The sequence below is a fragment of the Triturus cristatus genome, chromosome 9 (assembly GCF_964204655.1).
Source record: "Triturus cristatus chromosome 9, aTriCri1.1, whole genome shotgun sequence".
NCBI classification, from domain to species: domain Eukaryota; kingdom Metazoa; phylum Chordata; class Amphibia; order Caudata; family Salamandridae; genus Triturus; species Triturus cristatus.
This window is the reverse complement of record NC_140592.1, coordinates 328,735,421-328,756,806: the sequence shown is the minus strand read 5'-3', so window position 1 is coordinate 328,756,806 and position 21,386 is coordinate 328,735,421. Positions and strand designations below refer to the sequence as shown.

Genomic DNA, 21,386 nt, shown 5'->3' with positions numbered 1-21,386 from the left:
GCATTTGTAGATTATACACCATTCAACTCTTGTAGCATGTGCATGAATTGCATGAATTGGATTTGTTTTCTTAATGGGTCTTTGAGTCTCAGTAAAAGCATTTTTATTCTAGTTGACACTTGGGAATTTGCTGCAGTCCTTTCTATGCTAATGGGTTTGTGCACTTTAAATAAACTAATGGATTTTGGTGATTATAGCTATCAGTATCCATATCACTGCTTTACCTCTTCCTTCTGTGTCTAGGCTCAAGGCGAAGGTTCCGATTCCAATTACCAAGATGGCTTTGGGCAGTATGGCCAGGTTAGTACCAGGCTGGCTTAATTATCTGTTTACATTTAAACAGAACTTTACAGGCACAGCACATCTGTTTTTTCCTGTCAGATCTCAATAAGATTATGCTTTTTTGGATTTAGTAAGTTAAGTACAACTTATTTTGATTGTTTTCTTTAAAGTGAAATATTAAAGTTGTATTTACTTTTTCTTCACTTCCATGCCTCCCGACCAATTTTTCACTATGATTATCCAGTGTATGCATTGGCTATGCAGTTACCTACATGTTATTCAAAAACAGATGTCTCTCAGCTAGCTCTAAATTAAAAGCAACCACGTTGCTCATGATTAAGTTCTTATTTTCCAGTTGCTTCAACATTAATATATTATAGGAAAATAATCTCAATTGCGTAACTGCTTGTTCGAGGCATGTTTGCTGTAGATACACATACTTTGCGTAAGTCTGCCATCTAGTGTTGGGCTTGGATGATAAGTTTTTGTTCCAAGAAGTTTTCTTCGAGTCATGAGGCTGTGCGACGACGACTCTTAGGAATATTTCACATGGTCATCGCCATCTTCAGATCGTTTTTTTTTTTCTCTAACTGTTTTGGATGTAGTATCTCATGCTCCGGTTCGAATCTCTTTTGGTTCGTTACATCTCACCGGTAGTGTCTCAATCGGTATTGTATACATCTCATACTAGACTTCGTGGTGGGTTTTCAACTCTTCTCTTTGGCTCACGGACCACGTCTGGCCGGGCAACACTTTGAACAAGAAAGACCTGGTAATGGAACGTATTCTGTTCTGTTACATTCTGAAATGCCTTTCCAAATACCCTCACTCTGACCGACATCCGTATTGCAACTTGGGCATCTCGCCCGAATATAGAGGACACCTTTGAGGCCTATAATTTTCAGTCTAAAAATACTCTTTGTGATCGAAGGGCTAGACGACAAATGCAGCACAAGCAAATGGACGATGTACCTGACCTCTTCGGTCATCAAGATGACGACGTGGCTAAAGCGGCACAAGAAGAATGCCATACTTGACTCAATCTCAGTCAGAAGAAGGGTCAGTGTAGGAAGCTCACACTGCATATACTATACCAAAGTAAGGTATTGTGTGCACTGAGTCCAGTGGATCCCCAGATGCTTAGAGGTTAAAGTAGATACTTGACTCTATTTGTGGTAGTGTGGGCGAGCAGCAAGGCTTTATCAGAGGGTAGTGTTAAGCATTTATTGTACGCACTCACGCAAGAAATGATGTCATACACCATGTGACTCTGACATCCTCCGTGGGCGTGACGTCAGCGAAGTCACATAAGCCCCACCCCGCTGACGTCCGTTTTCTTCTTTTCCACGTGCAACGCGGACCCGGATCGTGTTCCTGGCCTGTTTAAGGTGTTTTTTCTGAGAACAGTGCGCGAACGCCTTCGGGCTTCAAGATGTGTTCGCCTTGCGTGCGCCAGATGTCGACGACAGATCCTCACCCCATCTGCATGTGGTGTTTGGGGGAGCACCGCGGACTGCGAGGCGTGTCAGCAAATTAAGCCGAAATCCCGGCGGGAGCGCCGGATGAAACTCCTTTCGACCACGTCCACGCCTGTCCCCCCATGGGAGGCTTCAATCCTGCCGCTTCTGTCTCCTACATAGTCCCTCTCCCAGGCCGCTAGGGCGTCGCTCACCTGTTGGTAAGTGTCGCAGTTTGTCCCTGGGGCCTGTTGGGGGCACGGGTTCTCCGCGGGTGGTGCGGCCCTGCGCGTCTCAACCCTATTCGCCGTTCCCCGGCGCGGGTGTGACAAGAGCCCAGATGGAGGCCTATGCAGCGGCCTTGCAGGCCTCTTTACCTGGGACGTCTGCGGATCCCTTGCCGCGTGCGGGGACTTCTGCGGCGTCGCCAGCAGCTTCGGCTTCAGGTTCTGAAGATGTGGTGCTGTCAGGGTGCGGCCCTTCGGGGTTCCCTCCTTCGGACCATGGCGCCTCTGCCTCACCGCAAACCCCCATGGGGGTGTGGGAAGTTGCCGGGGCTCGGGGCGTGTCGAGTCCCCCTCGGTCCTCTGGGCAGGCGGCGGCCTTGTCTGAGGGGACGCCGCATAGGCGGCTGCTGGCCCTGCCTCAGGGGCTAAGTAGGGCTCGGGTGTGTCCCCGGGCCCCCCTCTTTCCTCCACGCAGGCGGCTGCCTCGTCAGAGGTCGAGTCGACGTCTTTTTGGCGCCGTTCCTTAGCTGCCACGGTGGTCATTCCAATGTCTCCAATGGCACCGGTCGACGTTGACCCGACACTGGTGGTGGACTCTACGGCGCCGTGACTGCGTCTGGTCGTCGACTCATCTTCGGGCACCCCCTCTTCTCCAGAGGTTCGGAGGTTGTTGGTTTAATCTTCTCCGGAGACGGATCGCCGCGTTCTGGTTTTTTTCCCAGGTGTCTTCTAAGGGCGGCTCTTTGCCGTCCCCGCAGTCTTCGCCGGAGGCGCCTCAAGTTCCCCATTCATCGGTCCACCCTCCCCCTTTTCAGGCTTGGCCTTTCCTTCCTCCGTTTGGGCTGGGGGACGGCCGCCTTAGCTTGCAGCCGTCGCCCACGGAGGAACTGCTTTCCCCGCCGCAGGCCCTACGGAGGAGAGTGCTGCCTTCGCTCGGGCTGTTTCCACGGCGGCAGGGATCTTGCTCATGGGCGATCCAGCTGCCCATTTCCCCACAGATAGTCTGCTAGAGGTCCTCCATCAGGGTTCTGGTGGCCGGGAGCTGCTTCTTCCCTTCGAGGCTTCGCTCCGCACTTCTTTTGGGGGCTTGGGGGCGTCCTGCCACGAGGGACCCAGTGCCCCAGCCACTTCTGCACTGCCACCGTCCTGCCCCGCATGATCCTGTCTTTCCCTCCACCCCTCTACCAGGGGCCCTCTTTTACAGACTGCCTTTCCCTCTCTGCCTTCGGTCTCGTCTCCCCCGTCACGGGATGCCCGCTGGTTAGACTCCTGGGGGCGCAATATCTTCGCCTTCTCCAGTGAGGCTTTGCAGGCCCTTAACACTGTGTATTGGCTAGGGCCACTTCTTGCTTGTGGGATACGGCGGTGTCCCTTATGTCTTCCGCTTCTCAGGAGGGTGCCTGTGTTGATCTGCTGCACCATGTTTTGGATGGCTGGGAGCTGGCGGCTTTTATTCTTTGCTCGGCTCTGGACATTTTGGAGGTGCTTGGTCGTACTATGGCTGCTTCGGTGACCCTTTGTCTCCATGCTTGGCTACGGGATAGTGTGTTCCCTGAGAACGTTAGGGAACGGCTGGTTGACCTTCCCTTTGATGGCGCTCTTTTGTTCCACGCCCCTGTGATTCTGCCATTCAGAGGTTTCTTGCGGGGCTTCGTCGTCGTCCTCCCCCCTCAGTGACCTGGCTGTCGGTCTGTGTTCTGGGAGGTGTTCGCCCGTTGTTTCCTGGGGCCTAGTAACGAGTAGCCCCGGTTGTGTCTTCTGTGTGGTTGGTGTGCCCTTAGGGTCCTTTTGTTGGCCCTTTGGTGCGGTTTGCTGCTGGTCCTGCCCTTTTTAGGTCTCGCCTGACCCAGCGCATGTGCTGGTCTGGCGAGACTTATTGAGAGGGCTCCAAAAAGTGCTACCAGGCCAGCCTAGAGCTACAGTGCATGTGCGCGCGCGCGCCGCGCTTTCACTTTGGCAGCCACACGGCCGCTTTGATGTTTGATCGTGATCGCGATCACTTTCACGGCCGCTTTGCATAGCCAATAGGTCTCGCTTTTGAGACCTTATAAGTATTTAGGTATGCAACTGTTGCATAGCTAAACACTTATAAGGTCCCAAAGGCGAGACCTATTGGCTATGCCAATGCTTGTTTGACTTGTGGTTTTGGCTGTTGGTAAGCTGGTAGGCCCTGAGATTAGGCCTTCTGTGTCTTCTTATTGGCTGCTTGGTAAGCCGTCTGCGAGTTTTTTCTGCAGGTCCTTCGGTTTTGTCCCCTGCTGCAGAAATCTTTTCCTAAGAGGTGTTCCCATGGTTCTTGGGACGTAGCCTACCCTATGTGGGGTACTTGTAGCTATTACATAACTCTATTATGTGCTGGGGAGGTGTGGTCACCTTTTCGGGCTCCTTGCTCTTCGTGGTGTCACGGTAAGTCGCAGGTGCGATCTTTTTGCTGACTGTCTTGGAACATCTTGCGCTGGTTCCGTCCTTGTCGCTACGTCGCTCGGCTGGTCTGTGGCATCTTGCTGTTGCGGTCTCGCACTTCTGTCCGGTTTTCGGCTTGGTTCTCTGTCTGGTGTTCCTGAGGGGACTGACTTTCCCTGGTTTTTGTGTCTGGTGGACGGGTTGGTCCGTTGTTGTTGTGAGAAAGTGCCATCTTTCTTGCATGGTATGCCCCCACTTTTTGCTGAATGTACTTTGACTGAGAGTGCCCTGGACTCCTGCCAATCAGGTGCCCAGGGCCTATGTTCCTAACCTAAAAACCCAAAACCCAAATTGGCAAACCCTGGCCACATGTCAGCCCCTGGTAAATGGTACCTTAGGTACCCAGGGCCTTGTGACCAGGGAAGGCCTCTAAGGACTGCAGCACTCATTGTGCCACCCTTAGAGGCCCTGTACCCTTACACACACTGCCCTTGCAGGCTGGGTGTCTGGGTGCAAGACAAAACAGAGTCGACATGGCACACATCCCTGTGTGCCATGCCCATCACCTACACTGCCTTTGCATATATCAGCCACCCCTCTAGCTGAGTGCCCTATGCCACTGGTGCAGGCACAGGAGCCCTGTGCCCCTACAGTACCCAGGTCCATTCCTGGGCACTGTGTGCAGTGCTGCCATTTCAGAGTACATGGTGCTGAGAGCTCGTCCAACACTAACTCCACAGCACCATGATGGCAACACTGAAGACTGAAGTTTGGTATCCAACTTCTCAGCACATTAAACCCACACTGATGCCAGTGTGGGATTTAATGTACCAAGCACCCCAGAGGGCATCTTAGAGATGCCCCCTAAAACCTAACCTACAATCCACGTCTGGTCCGAGGCTGCCTGGGCTGCCACACAGACATGTCGCTGGACCCCTGGGTAGGAGAGCCCCTGCTCTCCTGGGCTTGCAACAATGCACATCCTGGGCGAGGTGCTAAATCTCCTCCCCCAGGATGGGCAGGGGGAAGCTTCAAAGGTGGGGGAAGCGAGGTGAAGCACATCTCCGGGCACTCGCCATCTTGAAGATGGGAAGCCCTGCCCAATCAGGACTAGGCTACTGCCCCCCTCCCACAGGAGAGAGGCAGGATAGAGGGTATCACCCACCCCATTTTGCTTTTAAAATAGCAAAATGTTGTCTAAAAATCATCACCGTAATTAAGTCGACTTTCATCACTTGATTCCAAGTACTGACCCAGGACTCCATCTAGGATCCAGTCCTGGAATTCCAAAAGTAATCCTAAAAGTAATCTGTTGCAAATAACTTGACACTTCCATTGAACTCCATGCATTATTGTTTAAAATAGTGTTGCCTATTGCAACCACTTGTAACAAGTATTTATATAAAGCATCTCATTCTGAGAGTATATTTTAATACCAATTGTTGGTTCTAAAATAAAGCAAGCATATATTTTTTATATATAAACCATTGGCCTAGAGTTCAGTTATTGAGTGTGTGAGACCATTTGCTGACTGAGTGTGTACAACAAATGCTTTACACTGTCCTCTGATACTGCCTTACTGCTCGACCAAGCTACCACTTTAAAAAGTAAGGTTATATCTAACTTTAGCCTCTGTCAAACCCTTGGGGACTGTGGACTCTGTACACCCTGTACCTATTTGGGAACAGTATATGCAGAGCCTCTTTCTCACACAGGGCAAATGGGGAAGTAGATAGGTGTAGAGGTTACACTGCCAGGGCCACTCGGGCGGCTGGGTGCCGGGTGCTTTTGAGCGCTCAGTTGATTTCAATGGGAAAACTCCGGTGTAGAAAGACTGCAAGCTCGGGGACGATGATTCTTCAGGTGCCACCACCACTTTGAGAGGTAAGTTGGGTAGTTGGAGGATAGGTAGGTACCCAGGAGTTGGGCACAGGGTGCCGGGTGCAGGGGTGCCTTTTGGTGTCGGGAAATCTTGCCCTCTGTTGATCGCAGTTCGGGGTACCTGGTTCTGAGGCTGCAGTCGTCCGCAGCATCAGGAATTCTTGGGTGCCGGACTCTGGGTCATAGTCGCCGTGGAGTCGTCCTCGTGTTCTTTGTTCACTCCGGCACAGGCCAGGCTTGGTGGGTGCAGAGTGTGTAGGGTTCGCGGTTCCGGGCTGATGCCAGGGATTAGAAGTAGATTTTGAGTAGAGCCTCTACTCATGGGAGTCCCAGGGGTTTGGAGCCAAAAGGTAGCCAGGTCCTCCGGGGTTTGTGAGGTTGCTGGCCACAAGAGATGCTGGGCTGGAGCAGGAGCCGGTTCGAGGGTCGACAGGCCGGTAGGGCTGGGGCCAAAGCAGTTGGTGTCTTCCTCTTCTTAGCAGCTGCAGGGTAGGTCTTCCTTCTTGCTCTTTGTATTTCGGAATTTGGAAAAGAAAGGTTCGGGGTGCCCCTAAATAATACATTTAGGGGCGTTGCGGGTAGGTGAAGGGCAGGGACCAATGGGGTCCCTGTCCTGGGGTGAGTGCACCCCCTTTTCTGCCACTCTCCTGTGGGAGGGGGGTGTGAGAAAGTGGCTCTGTATATACTGTTCCCTAATAGGTACAGGGTGTACAGAGTCCACAGTCCCCCAGGGTTGACAGAGGTTAAAGTTAGATATAACCTTAGTCTCTAAAGTGGTAGCTTGGTCGAGCAGTAAGGCAGTATCGGAGGACAGTGTAAAGCATTTGTTGTACACACTCAGTCAGCAGATGGTCTCACACACTCTAACTGAACTCTAGGCCAATGATTTATATATTGAAAAATATGCTTGTTTTATTTTACAACCAACACTTGGATTTAAAATATGCTTTCTCAGCATGAGATGTTTCATATAAATACTTTTGCAATATGCAATTGGCTTTTGTAAACCGTTACAAGTGGTTGCAATAGGCAACTCTATTTTAAACACAACAATGCATTGAGCTCAATGATAAATTCAAGTTATTTGTAACAGATTACTTTTTAGATTACTTTTGGAATTCCAGAACTGGATCCTAGATTCAGTCCTGGGTCAGTATTCAGAATCAAGTGATGAAAGTTGACTTAAGTACTGTAATGATTTTTTTTTATTTTTTTTTGAAAAACCTTTTTTATATCAGTTACACAGCTATTCAGCCGACATCCCGGAGGTACGGCAGCTTTAGAGGTTCAACACATGCTTGCGTCCACATATCACTGACAGGAGAGCCAAAGGTTCTATTTTACATAAACCTAAATACAACCCTAAGCACAAGCAAGGCGAAAGGTACTGTAAACACCAAGAGAGGTTCTCATCAGGGGGGACGAGCCCCATCACGTCTAACAGGCACTGATCTATAGTAAGGGAAAGGAGGGAAATGCAGAGACTCTAGAAACAATCACATCAGCGGGAAAGTCAAAGCCGGAAAAGGACTAAGGGGAAAGTTGCTCCTCAGGCGGGTCCGGGTCGGGGGGCAGGCATATGTCCCCTCTGTACTGGTTCCATGGCACCCACACAGCCTGCCACTTCCGAGGGCGCCCCCGAGCACAATACACGGTCTTCTCCCTAAACATGCTCCAGTCCATGTTTTCCATCCACGCTGTCAATGTGGGCGGCCTATTGGAGCCCCACAGCCGAGCGATTACGCGCTTGGCTACCATGTTCCCCAGGGTCACCCACTGAGTCTGTGCCGCGTTGTGGTCAGTAGGACTCCAGACATTCAGGAGACATCGCGCCTCAGGCTGCATAACAATTCCTGTCACCTCCCCCATCACCTCGTGGACTTGCCTCCAGAACTCCATAATCGCACCGCATTCCCAAATAATATGGAGGAAGGTACCCATCATACCACAGCCTCTCTTACATAGGCCCTCCTCAGAAAAACCCATGTGAACCAACCTGGGCCCCGTCACGTAGACCCTATGGAGTATTTTAAGCTGCACCAGCCGCAGGCGCGCGGGGATAGCGACCTCTTTGGGAGAAGAAACTGCGTACTGCCAATCCTCATCATCTAGTTCAAGGCCGTCCCTTATCCATTGGGCGCGCAACCCTAGGAGAAGATCCGCCCGAACATTGATAAGCTTCTTATAAATGAGCGAAATCGTGCTCTCTGGCATGTGACCATCCAGGATCCGATCCTCCAACGGAGAGGACTCGGGCACCTTCTCCCCCTCCACAAGGACTGACCGCAAGGCGTGGCGCACTTGTTCATATCGGAAGAACTCCGTGCTCCCCAGCTCGTATTCCTTCTGCAGCTCCTCGAACGACTTTATCTTACCCTTAACCAAAAGGTCTCCAACCCTGGATATGCCGATCAAATCCCATTTCTCGAACCCTTTTGTGCGCCAAAGCTTCCCCAGAATCTCGGAGTCAAACAGAGGGGTGGCAAGGGTAAGCTTACCCCTCCAGCCCAGCGAGTCCGTCGCCACCTTCCACACATGGACGGCCACTCTGGTGGGCCCCGTGAGGGTGAGGTCCGACGATTTCGAATACAACGCTCTGTGGTAATTACCCCCACGGAGCAACCAGCGGTCCATGGCGAAGCCAGGGCTGAGCGCCGGATGTGAGAAAGTGGGTTTCTGTTGCAGTAACCCCCCCTTTTTTTGCCTAATAGCTGATGCACTTTTCCTTGTTGTGCCCTGGGCTCCTGCCAATCAGGTGCCCAGGGCCTATGTTCCTTCCTTAAAACACACAAACTCCCAATTGGCAAACCCTGGCCACATGTCAGCCCCTGGTAAATGGTACCCTAGGTACCCAGGGCCTTGTGACCAGGGAAGGCCTCTAAGGGCTGCAGCACTCCTTGTGCCACCCTTAGAGGCCCTGTACCCTTACACACACACACTGCCTTTGCAGGCTGAGTGTCTGGGTGCAGGACAAAACAAAGAGTCGACATGGCACACATCTCTGTGTGCCATGCCCATTACCTATACTGCCAAGGCATATGTCAGCCACCCCTCTGGCTGGGTGCCTTATGCCTATGGTGTGGGCACAGGAGCAGGAGCCCTGTGCCCCTACAGTACCCAGGTCCATTCCTGGGCACTGTAAGTACAGTGTTGCCTTTTACAAGTACATGGTGCTGAGAGCTCGTCAAACACGAACTCCACAGCACCATAATGGCAACACTGAAGACTGGGAAGTTTGGTATCAAACTTCTCAGCACATTAAACCCACACTGATGCCAGTGTGGGATTTAATGTACTAAGCACCCCAGAGGGCATCTTAGAGATGCCCCCTTACAGCTAACCTACAATCCACGTCTGCTCTGAGGCTGCCCAGGCTGCCACACAGCAGACACGTTGCTGGACCCCTGGGTGGGAGAGCCCCTGCTCTCCCGGGCCTGCAACAATGCACATCCTGGGTGAGGTGAGAAATCTCCTCCCCCAGGATGAGCAAAGGGAAGCTTCAAAGGCACGCCGCCAGTTGGAGTTTCCCCAGGCCACTGCAACCCCCCACTCTGGCAGGAAGCTTGGCCGGAAACCCCATACAAGGACAGGGGATGTGCCAGCCTGCCCACCCCACCCCTCAGGTGGGGGAGGCGAGGTGAAGCACATCTCCGGGCTCTCGCCATCTTGAAGATGGGAGGCCCTACCCTATCAGGATTAGGCTACTGCCCTCCTCCCACAGGAGAGAGGCAGGATAGGGGGTGTACCCACCCCAGGACAAGGACCCATTGGTCCCTGGCCTTCACCTACCTGTAACGCCCCTAAATCTAGTATTTAGGGGCCCCCTGAACCTTCCTTCCCCAGATTCCAGATAGAAACCTACAAGAAGAGCAAGAAGAAAAAAAGACCTGCCCTGCAGCTGCTAAAAAGAGGAAGACACCAACTGCTTTGGCCCCAGCCCTACCGGCCTGTCGACCCTCGAACCTGCTCCTGCTCCAGCGCGGCATCTCTTGTGGCCAGCAACCTCAAAAACCCCGGAGGACCTGGCTACCTTTGACCTCTGATTCCCTGGGACTCCCATGAGTAGAGGCTCTACTCGAGAAACCTATTCCTAACTCCTGGCAGCAGCCCGGAACCGCGGACCCAACACACTCTGCACCAGCCAAGCCTGGCCAGTGCCGGAGTGGACAAAGACCCTGAGGACGACCCCACGGCGACTGTGACCCCGAGTCCGGCACCCAAGGACCCCCCTCGACATCCTGGACGAAGCCTGCAGCCTCAGAACCGAGTGCCACCCCAGCCGCGATCAACCAGAGGGTAAGATTCCCGACGTCAAAAGGCACCCCTGCACCCGGCGCCCTGCGGCCCCCTGTGCCCAATCCCGGGGTACCCACATAACCTACAACTACCCAACTTACCCCTCGAAGTGGTGGTGGCACCGGAAACATCCTCGTCCCCGAGCCTGCAGCCTTTTTCCAAACCGGAACATTCCCATTGATTTCCATTGAGCGCCCGAAGGCTCAAAAGCACCCTGCACCCAGCCGCCCGAGTGGCCCTGGCAGTGCACTCTCTACACTAACTTACTTCCCCACTTGCCCTGAGTAAGTGACCAGGAGCCCAGCTCCCACAGACGCGTGGCTTGCCAGACAGCAGCCACCAACTAAGGCCCCCCTATCCCTCATAGGATAACATTGGGCCTAACTCACTCTGCACCCGGCCGTCCTGAAACCGCTGAGGGTGAACCAACTGTACCTACCTGACACTGGGGGACCCCTGAGTCTATGCCCGGAATTTCAACTCTGCCAGTCGAGTACTTACCCTTAAACCGCTAACTTCATTTTCCTCATAGGGTAACATTGACTGGCTTTTTCTTCAAAAATCTTCTAAGTGTGAACTTTTCAAAACTGTAAAAATTCACCAAAAATCAGCCAAGTGACAAAAACGAATTTACTCACCTGTTCCTGGGTGAGCTCCCAGTGCTGGATCTTGGTGCCCAGCCCTGACCCTGAAAAGTACTCACAACTATACTTACCTCTAACTCATTTTTCTCCCATAGGAAACCATTGTCTGCTTTTCTGTGAAATTTCTTCTAAGTGTCTATTTTTGCAAATTTGAAATATTCTTTTAAAATCGTACCATTTCTGCAAACAAAATTACTTACCTGTTTTTGATAAGGACCCCAGTCCTGGGTCTAGGCACCCAGTCCTGGATTACTAAAGTAACGATAAAGTACTCTACCTGCAATTTGAATTTCTTGCCATAGAGATCCATTGAATGTTTTCTGTGAAATATTTTCTAAGTGCTAACTTTTGAAATAGCTAAATATTATTTAAAAATCATTACAGTTATTAAGTCGACTTTCATCACTTGATTCTGAATACTGACCCCAGGCTGGTTCTAGGATCCAGACCTGGAATTCCAAAAGTAATCTGAAAGGTAATTTATTACAAATAACCTGAATTTACCATTGAGCTCAATGCATTGTTATGTTTAGGAAATAGGATTGTTTATTGCAACCAACTGTGACTGTTTACACAAATTTATTGCTTGAAACAAAAGTATTTATATTCAACCTCTCATTCTGAGAAAGTATATTTTTACCCCCTTTGTGGTTCTAAAAATAAAACAAGCATATATTTTATATATACAAATCATTGGCCTAGAGTTCAGTTATTGAGTGTGTGAAACCATTTGCTGACTGAGTGTGTACAATAAATGCTTTACACTGTCCTCTGGTACTGCCTTACTGCTCGACCAAGCTACCACTTTTGAGAGTAAGGTCATACCTAACTTTGACCTCTATCAGCCTCTGGGGGACTGTGGACTCTGTACACCCTGTACCTATTAGGGAACAGTATATACAGAGCCACTTTCTCACATTGGTGGATCAGCGGTGGGATACAAACTTGCATTTGTTGGACTACTTGGTTACCATCTGATCACACGACAGAACTCTTAAAAATTGCCTTTAGAATTCTGATTGGTTTTTCCAAAATTACTAAAAGTCTTGCTAGGGCCTTGCTTAAGTCCCATTAGAATTTTAGAAAAATAAGTCACTATAGTCAGGGTAGAGGGTTAGAACTGTCAGGTTAGAATGTCTCAAACAAACCCAGCTATTAGTGATAATAATAACATGGACCTGGTGGAGGAGCTCGACCTCACACCTTACTTACACTTGTCTTTCAAGGAATTGAGGTCCTTATGTAAACTCAAAAATTTACAAATGGGTCAGCATCCAACCAAACAAGGGCTCCAGGAGCTCCTGGCTGAGTATGCTAAAGACCACCCATCTGAACATGGTGATGGCCAGTCAGATGAGGAAAGGGAAACAGGGGAGGAGGACAGCAACCTCCCCATACTATTCCCTAGGGAGGAGATGGCACCCATACCCTCCAACTCAAGACATAGCATCTGGGCACCTAGAGACCACACAGGTGGCTCTGGTCCCAGAGACAACACTGGGGGTCCCCCCAGTGAAGAGGACAGCCTTATGAGGCTGGCCAAAAGAATAGATCTAGAGTCCAGGCTCCTGGCTCTAGAAAAGGAAAGGAGAGAGATGGGTTTAGCACCCATCAATGGTGGCAGCAATAATAAAAACAAGGATAGGGAGGAAACTTCTGACCTTAAAATCCCCAAAGGGATTGTCCCTAAATTTGAGGAAGGTGATGATATCACCAAATGGTTCACAGCCTTTGAGAGGGCTTGTGATATCAGGAAAGTAAAGAAACCTCTCTGGGGGGCACTCCTGTGGGAACTGTTCTCTGGTAACTGCAGGGACAGGCTTCTGACTCTCTCTGGGCCAGAAGCAGGATCCTATGACCTCATGAAGAAAGCTCTGATTGAGGGATTTGGATTCACCACTGAGGAGTATAGAATTAGATTCAGGGGGGCTCACAAAACCCAGACCCAGTCCTGGATTTATTTTGTAGATTTCTCAGTGAAGACACTGGATGGTTGGTTAGCTGGACATGGTGTGCAGGATTTTACTGGATTGTACAATTTATTCATGAAGGAACATATTTTGAGTAACTGCACAAATGAAAAGTTGCATCAGCATTTGGTAGACCTAGGTCTAAAATCCCCCCAAGAATTGGGAAAAAGAGCAGACCACTGGGTCAAGACTAGGGTGACTAGGACGTTCACTGGGAGGGACCAGAACCAAGGGGTCCCAAAACCTCCCCAGAAGAAAGAGAGTGAACCCCTTGTGGATAAAAGAAAGGAGTCCCAGGTAGCCCCCCAAAAACCTGACCAGGAGGGTGGGCCCAAAGACACCTCACAAACTAAACCAGGGTACCAAGGTAAGAATTGGGATCCCAACAGAATATGGTGTTTCAACTGTCAGAAGGCTGGACACCACACCCAGGACTCTAGCTGTCCTAAAAATAAGGTTCCTAGTACAGCTCCAGGGGTGACTAGTGTAGCCCCAGGGGTTGCCAGTGTAGCTTGGGAGGGAGGGTCCTCAGATGAGGAAGTCCTCCTAGCTTTCAACTGGGGAATGGGCCCAAGAAGCAAGCTGGAGATCCCAGAAGGAAGTAGACACTTCCACCACCTACTGGTGAATGGAATCCCAGCCACTGCCCTGAGAGATACCTGTGCCAGTCACACTGTGGTACATGACAGGTTGGTATTCCCACACCAATATGTCTCAGGGGAAACAAGAAGGGTAAGAACTGTCCCAGGGGGAGTCACTGTTAGGCCTGTGGCTATAGTGCCCCTAGCCACAGCTGGGTCCCTTAGATGGAGGAAAGTGATAGTCAGTAAAAACCTCCCCCTTGATTGTCTCTTGGGGAATGATCACTTAGATGTGGAACTGAGCCAAAGAGAGGTGCTGGCCCAATGCCAGGCCTCGCCCAAAGAACCTGTGGGGGCTCAACCTGCAGTCAGTGCAGCTGAGTCCCAAAAGAATGAGAAGAAACAGGGTAGGAAAGGTGGGCAACTGTTAGCCACAGTTCCAGAGAGCCAGGGAGATGCTATCCCAGTAAGGGAAAACTCCCACAATGGCACTGGTAAAGCCCCCCCTAGCCAACAGCAAGACCTGACTAGTCAGGCAACTGTCCAGCCTGAATTAGTGGCTCCTCAGGTGGCAGAACAAGGGGTAGAGGAGGGGTGTTCCCTACCAAGAGTAGGGACCCCCTATCCTCAAACAGACCAACAGCCAGGACCCAAAGAGAACTATAAAATAGCCCCCTCACTTGCCAGTCAGGAGCTAAAGGTATGGTACTGGGCACTGACAGCTGTCAGCAGCCTCTGCTGGGTGTTAGCCTTCATGGCAGCCCTATCCTTGGCATGGTGGCCTAACCCCCTGCCAAATAGCAAGTCAGGCCCCCTGACCTTATTGGTCATGGTGGGGTTGCTCAAGCTGTGGGTAGCCTCTGTGGGTAAGCTGGGCCTAGCCCTGGCTAAGTTAGAAACTACCGAGGTATACACCTCTAAACCCAAAATAGAAAGATGGGACCAGGACAGTAAAAGACAAGGAGAGGAGCCTTGGGAGTTAGGTCCTGAAACTAACCAGACAGGCCAGCTCCCCAAAGGGATTGACCTAGGCATAAGGATGTAAGGCAGAGTAGGCCCTGCAACTTTCAAACCTCTTCCCCAACTCTTCCTCGCCTGAAAGACTAGGTAGACTCTCCCAGCTTTGGCAGAAGTCTCCTGGCCTTTGGGCTGGGGGGGGCTTGTGTGAGAAAGTGGGTTTCTGTTGCAGTAACCCCCCCTTTTTTTGCCTAATAGCTGATGCACTTTTCCTTGTTGTGCCCTGGGCTCCTGCCAATCAGGTGCCCAGGGCCTATGTTCCTTCCTTAAAACACACAAACTCCCAATTGGCAAACCCTGGCCACATGTCAGCCCCTGGTAAATGGTACCCTAGGTACCCAGGGCCTTGTGACCAGGGAAGGCCTCTAAGGGCTGCAGCACTCCTTGTGCCACCCTTAGAGGCCCTGTACCCTTACACACACACACTGCCTTTGCAGGCTGAGTGTCTGGGTGCAGGACAAAACAAAGAGTCGACATGGCACACATCTGTGTGCCATGCCCATTACCTATACTGCCAAGGCATATGTCAGCCACCCCTCTGGCTGGGTGCCTTATGCCTATGGTGTGGGCACAGGAGCAGGAGCCCTGTGCCCCTACAGTACCCAGGTCCATTCCTGGGCACTGTAAGTACAGTGCTGCCTTTTACAAGTACATGGTGCTGAGAGCTCGTCAAACACGAACTCCACAGCACCATAATGGCAACACTGAAGACTGGGAAGTTTGGTATCAAACTTCTCAGCACATTAAACCCACACTGATGCCAGTGTGGGATTTAATGTACTAAGCACCCCAGAGGGCATCTTAGAGATGCCCCCTTACAGCTAACCTACAATCCACGTCTGCTCTGAGGCTGCCCAGGCTGCCACACAGCAGACACGTTGCTGGACCCCTGGGTGGGAGAGCCCCTGCTCTCCCGGGCCTGCAACAATGCACATCCTGGGTGAGGTGAGAAATCTCCTCCCCCAGGATGAGCAAAGGGAAGCTTCAAAGGCACGCCGCCAGTTGGAGTTTCCCCAGGCCACTGCAACCCCCCACTCTGGCAGGAAGCTTGGCCGGAAACCCCATACAAGGACAGGGGATGTGCCAGCCTGCCCACCCCACCCCTCAGGTGGGGGAGGCGAGGTGAAGCACATCTCCGGGCTCTCGCCATCTTGAAGATGGGAGGCCCTACCCTATCAGGATTAGGCTACTGCCCTCCTCCCACAGGAGAGAGGCAGGATAGGGGGTGTACCCACCCCAGGACAAGGACCCATTGGTCCCTGGCCTTCACCTACCTGTAACGCCCCTAAATCTAGTATTTAGGGGCCCCCTGAACCTTCCTTCCCCAGATTCCAGATAGAAACCTACAAGAAGAGCAAGAAGAAAAAAAGACCTGCCCTGCAGCTGCTAAAAAGAGGAAGACACCAACTGCTTTGGCCCCAGCCCTACCGGCCTGTCGACCCTCGAACCTGCTCCTGCTCCAGCGCGGCATCTCTTGTGGCCAGCAACCTCAAAAACCCCGGAGGACCTGGCTACCTTTGACCTCTGATTCCCTGGGACTCCCATGAGTAGAGGCTCTACTCGAGAAACCTATTCCTAACTCCTGGCAGCAGCCCGGAACCGCGGACCCAACACACTCTGCACCAGCCAAGCCTGGCCAGTGCCGGAGTGGACAAAGACCCTGAGGACGACCCCACGGCGACTGTGACCCCGAGTCCGGCACCCAAGGACCCCCCTCGACATCCTGGACGAAGCCTGCAGCCTCAGAACCGAGTGCCACCCCAGCCGCGATCAACCAGAGGGTAAGATTCCCGACGTCAAAAGGCACCCCTGCACCCGGCGCCCTGCGGCCCCCTGTGCCCAATCCCGGGGTACCCACATAACCTACAACTACCCAACTTACCCCTCGAAGTGGTGGTGGCACCGGAAACATCCTCGTCCCCGAGCCTGCAGCCTTTTTCCAAACCGGAACATTCCCATTGATTTCCATTGAGCGCCCGAAGGCTCAAAAGCACCCTGCACCCAGCCGCCCGAGTGGCCCTGGCAGTGCACTCTCTACACTAACTTACTTCCCCACTTGCCCTGAGTAAGTGACCAGGAGCCCAGCTCCCACAGACGCGTGGCTTGCCAGACAGCAGCCACCAACTAAGGCCCCCCTATCCCTCATAGGATAACATTGGGCCTAACTCACTCTGCACCCGGCCGTCCTGAAACCGCTGAGGGTGAACCAACTGTACCTACCTGACACTGGGGGACCCCTGAGTCTATGCCCGGAATTTCAACTCTGCCAGTCGAGTACTTACCCTTAAACCGCTAACTTCATTTTCCTCATAGGGTAACATTGACTGGCTTTTTCTTCAAAAATCTTCTAAGTGTGAACTTTTCAAAACTGTAAAAATTCACCAAAAATCAGCCAAGTGACAAAAACGAATTTACTCACCTGTTCCTGGGTGAGCTCCCAGTGCTGGATCTTGGTGCCCAGCCCTGACCCTGAAAAGTACTCACAACTATACTTACCTCTAACTCATTTTTCTCCCATAGGAAACCATTGTCTGCTTTTCTGTGAAATTTCTTCTAAGTGTCTATTTTTGCAAATTTGAAATATTCTTTTAAAATCGTACCATTTCTGCAAACAAAATTACTTACCTGTTTTTGATAAGGACCCCAGTCCTGGGTCTAGGCACCCAGTCCTGGATTACTAAAGTAACGATAAAGTACTCTACCTGCAATTTGAATTTCTTGCCATAGAGATCCATTGAATGTTTTCTGTGAAATATTTTCTAAGTGCTAACTTTTGAAATAGCTAAATATTATTTAAAAATCATTACAGTTATTAAGTCGACTTTCATCACTTGATTCTGAATACTGACCCCAGGCTGGTTCTAGGATCCAGACCTGGAATTCCAAAAGTAATCTGAAAGGTAATTTATTACAAATAACCTGAATTTACCATTGAGCTCAATGCATTGTTATGTTTAGGAAATAGGATTGTTTATTGCAACCAACTGTGACTGTTTACACAAATTTATTGCTTGAAACAAAAGTATTTATATTCAACCTCTCATTCTGAGAAAGTATATTTTTACCCCCTTTGTGGTTCTAAAAATAAAACAAGCATATATTTTATATATACAAATCATTGGCCTAGAGTTCAGTTATTGAGTGTGTGAAACCATTTGCTGACTGAGTGTGTACAATAAATGCTTTACACTGTCCTCTGGTACTGCCTTACTGCTCGACCAAGCTACCACTTTTGAGAGTAAGGTCATACCTAACTTTGACCTCTATCAGCCTCTGGGGGACTGTGGACTCTGTACACCCTGTACCTATTAGGGAACAGTATATACAGAGCCACTTTCTCACACCGGACCATAGACACCATGGTTAATCGTGCTCAACTGGGTGGCCCAGTAATAACGTCGAATGTCTGGAAGCGCGATACCACCGTCGTACCACGGAAGCGTCAACTTAGCGACTGCGATACGCGGACGCCCGTCCCATAAGAGCGCGCACTGGTGGCTTTCGATCTCACGGAAATAGCTGGCCGGGACCAGGTCAAGAGTATTCTGCAGGGCATAGAGGAAACGGGGAAGGGACATCATTTTAAACCGTGCAGCGCGGCCAAGGAGGGAGAGCGGCAATCGCCGCCAGCCCGCCACATCCCGCCGCAGGCGCACCAAGGGAGGGAGCAAGTTCTTCTCGTAGCGCAAGATGGGGTCGGTGGAAATACAAAAATCCCTGCTAGGCTATCTGGATCGAACAGTTACGCGGAACAGGCGGGACATCCCCACACAGGACATACAAATGTGACTTCCCCCAATTAATGACTAGGCCCGAGTTTCTACCGAAAGATGTCAAGACGTCACAAACCACTATCAGAGATTTCTTAGGCGAGGCAAGATATAACAGAATGTCGTCAGCGTAGAGTGAAATACGGTCTTCGTGGTCAGGCGACCAGCGAAGCCCACGTATATCCGCGTGCCACCGTATCCACGCCGCCAACGGCTCAAGAGCAAGGGCAAACAGCAACGGCGACAGGGGGCAACCCTGCCGGGTGCCTCTCCCGAGCTCGAAAGGTGCCGACGCCTGCCCGTTCACCACGACGCTTGCAAGAGGCCCCTCATAGAGCAGCCTCACCCACCCCACGAATCCAGGCCCGAAGCCGAATTTGGCCAGCACCGCCCACAAGTATGCCCACTCTACCGTGTCAAAGGCCATCGTGGCGTCGAGGGACGCCACAATAGCCGGCTCTCGTATCGTACCCGTCCTGGCAATCACTCCGTGGAGGCGTCTAAGGTTTAGTGCAGTGTTACGGTGCGGGATAAAGCCCGACTGATCCGGGTGGATCAAGTCGCCAAGTACCCGGACCAGGCGGTTCGCGAGAATCTTGGCAAGGATTTTCGGCTCGGCGTTGAGGAGCGAGATCGGCCGATAGGAGCCACACCTATCCCGGGGCTTTCCGTCTTTATGTATTACCACGATCGTCGCCAGGCGTTGATCGAGCGGAAGAAACCCGTTCCTCCGCGCCTCCACGAACATGGCGGTCAAGTGAGGAGCAAACTTATCCGGACAAAGCTTGTACAGCTCTACCGGCAGACCATTTGGGCCCGAAGCCTTGCCGGAGCGCAACGCACGGATAGCACCTGCCACTTCGTCTACAGTGATATCACCATCGAGGTCCTCCCTATCAATGGCGGAAAGGCAGGGCAGAGCGATGTCACGCAGAAGATCACACGAGTCCTCAGTCGATCTATCCGAGACCGAGGCGTATACCGTACGAAAATAGTCTGAGAAACACCGGACTATACCGTCGGGATCAGTGACAACCTCTCCCCCATCCGTCAACAACTCCGGCACCACACGATTAACACGCTCCTTTTTGTCCAGCCATGCCAGCAATTTCCCGGCCTTATCACCAACATCATACAACCGCCCCCGCTGCTTCCTGTGAAGGGTCTTGGCGGCATTTGTCACCAGATCCCTATACTCCAATTGCTTCAGGCTCAAATTGTGCAGCGTGGACGTCTCAACATCCCCTTCCAAGGCCAAATCTAAAGCCGCTATCTCGTCCTCCACTTGTATCACCTCGGCGTCTCTCCGCCGCTTGGCGGCCACTACCAGGGACAAGGCTTCTCCTCTCAGTACAGCCTTAGAAGCTTCCCACAAGGACACCGCGGAGTCAACTGAGCCCTGGTTTTCTCGAAAGTAGTGGTCAACTGTCTTCAGCAACGCGCTGCGCAGCTTGGGGTCCCGAAAGTACCAGGGGTTAACGGGAGCCACCCTGCCCCCCGCCACCCGGCCTATGTCCAGACGTGCCCACACCGGTGAATGATCTGATGTGCCCCGTGCCATGTGCCTAACCTCGGTCACCAAAGAGGCGTGTGCCGCCAGAGTGAGCAGATAATCAATCCGGGAGAGACTCCCGTGGGCCCCGGAGTGGAAGGTGTATTGTCGCTGAGTGGGGTGCCGCAGCCTCCAACAATCTACCAGGCCAAAAGTATCAAAGTCGGGAAGCCACTTCTGAGCCCCCCCCGGTGTCTCTGGGCGGGTACCTATCTAGCATTCCAGAACCAACCGCATTGAAGTCCCCTCCCACCACTAGCATCCCTTCGGGGAGTTCCAACAAGGCCTTGCCCAGATCAGCAAACGTGGAGGCCTGCAAGGCAGGAGGGACATAAACCAAAACCAAAACCAACGTTCTGCCCTCCCCGACACGGCCACAAAGCGCCCCCCATCATCAGCAATGGTGGAGTCAACCTCAAATGGTAGGGAAGCTCTGACAAGTATGCCCGCACCCCTGGATCCCGAGGAAAACCCCGAGTGAGCAATGAATTTGTAGCCCTTTCTGTTAAGTGCATAACACATATTCCCTATAAGGTGGGTCTCCTGCAAGAGGACCACATCTGGCAAGGTCCGTTTAAAAAATTGCAGGACTATCCCCCGTTTTATACGGTCCCCTAAGCCATTAACATTCCAGCTGAGTACGTTTAAGCCCCTATCCCCCATCCCTGAACACAGAGACCTCCCCCCCCCCGAGAACCACAATCGGACAATTCTGACAGTCATTGCTACGCCTTGCAAGAAAAAACAACCCCAACATCCTGATACCCCACCCTGCACCCCTGCGTCAGCTTACAAAGCCCCCCCAACTTGCAGTGTGCCTGTCGCCCTACCAAAAACAAATCTACAAAAAGCACCCCAAGGGAGGAAAGAGCCCCTATCTTCCCCCGCTGCCCTCCCATTACTGCAATAAGGTGCGAGTCACTGTCCAGGGCTGAATCGAAGCAGGCCAGCACCAAAGGTATCACTTCTGTCCATCCCGGTCGCCTTCCACCCCATCCACGCTGTCCCGGCCGGGCTGTCGCCGAGGGAGTGCATCCAGCCAGTCCCCTGCCATGTCCGGCGATTCGAAGAAGAGTCCGATCCTCATATACCACACGCAGCTTAGCGGGAAAAAGCATGGCATACTTCAGGTCCATATCCCTAAGCCGCCGCTTCACCCCCAGGAAACTTTGCCTCTGTTTCTGCACCATCTGGGTGAAATCAGGGTAAAAGCTCACAGAGGCATTTTGAAAAGGCACCGGGCCTGTCACCCTCTGCTTGCAGGATAGCGTCCCGATCTCGAAAGTGGAAGATCCGGGCGACAATC

General features: G+C 51.8%; 1 protein-coding gene across 2 annotated transcripts in view; it reads left to right on the top strand.

The window, feature by feature from the left end:
- RBM5 (RNA binding motif protein 5) overlaps positions 1-21,386 on the top strand; it is a 327,789-nt gene that overhangs the window by 138,598 nt on the left and 167,805 nt on the right. For both annotated transcript variants that reach the window (XM_085625066.1, XM_085625065.1), the window contains exon 13: positions 244-300. In XM_085625066.1, the coding sequence (XP_085481192.1) occupies positions 244-300 (57 nt within the window). The remainder of the gene's footprint in view (positions 1-243; positions 301-21,386) is intronic.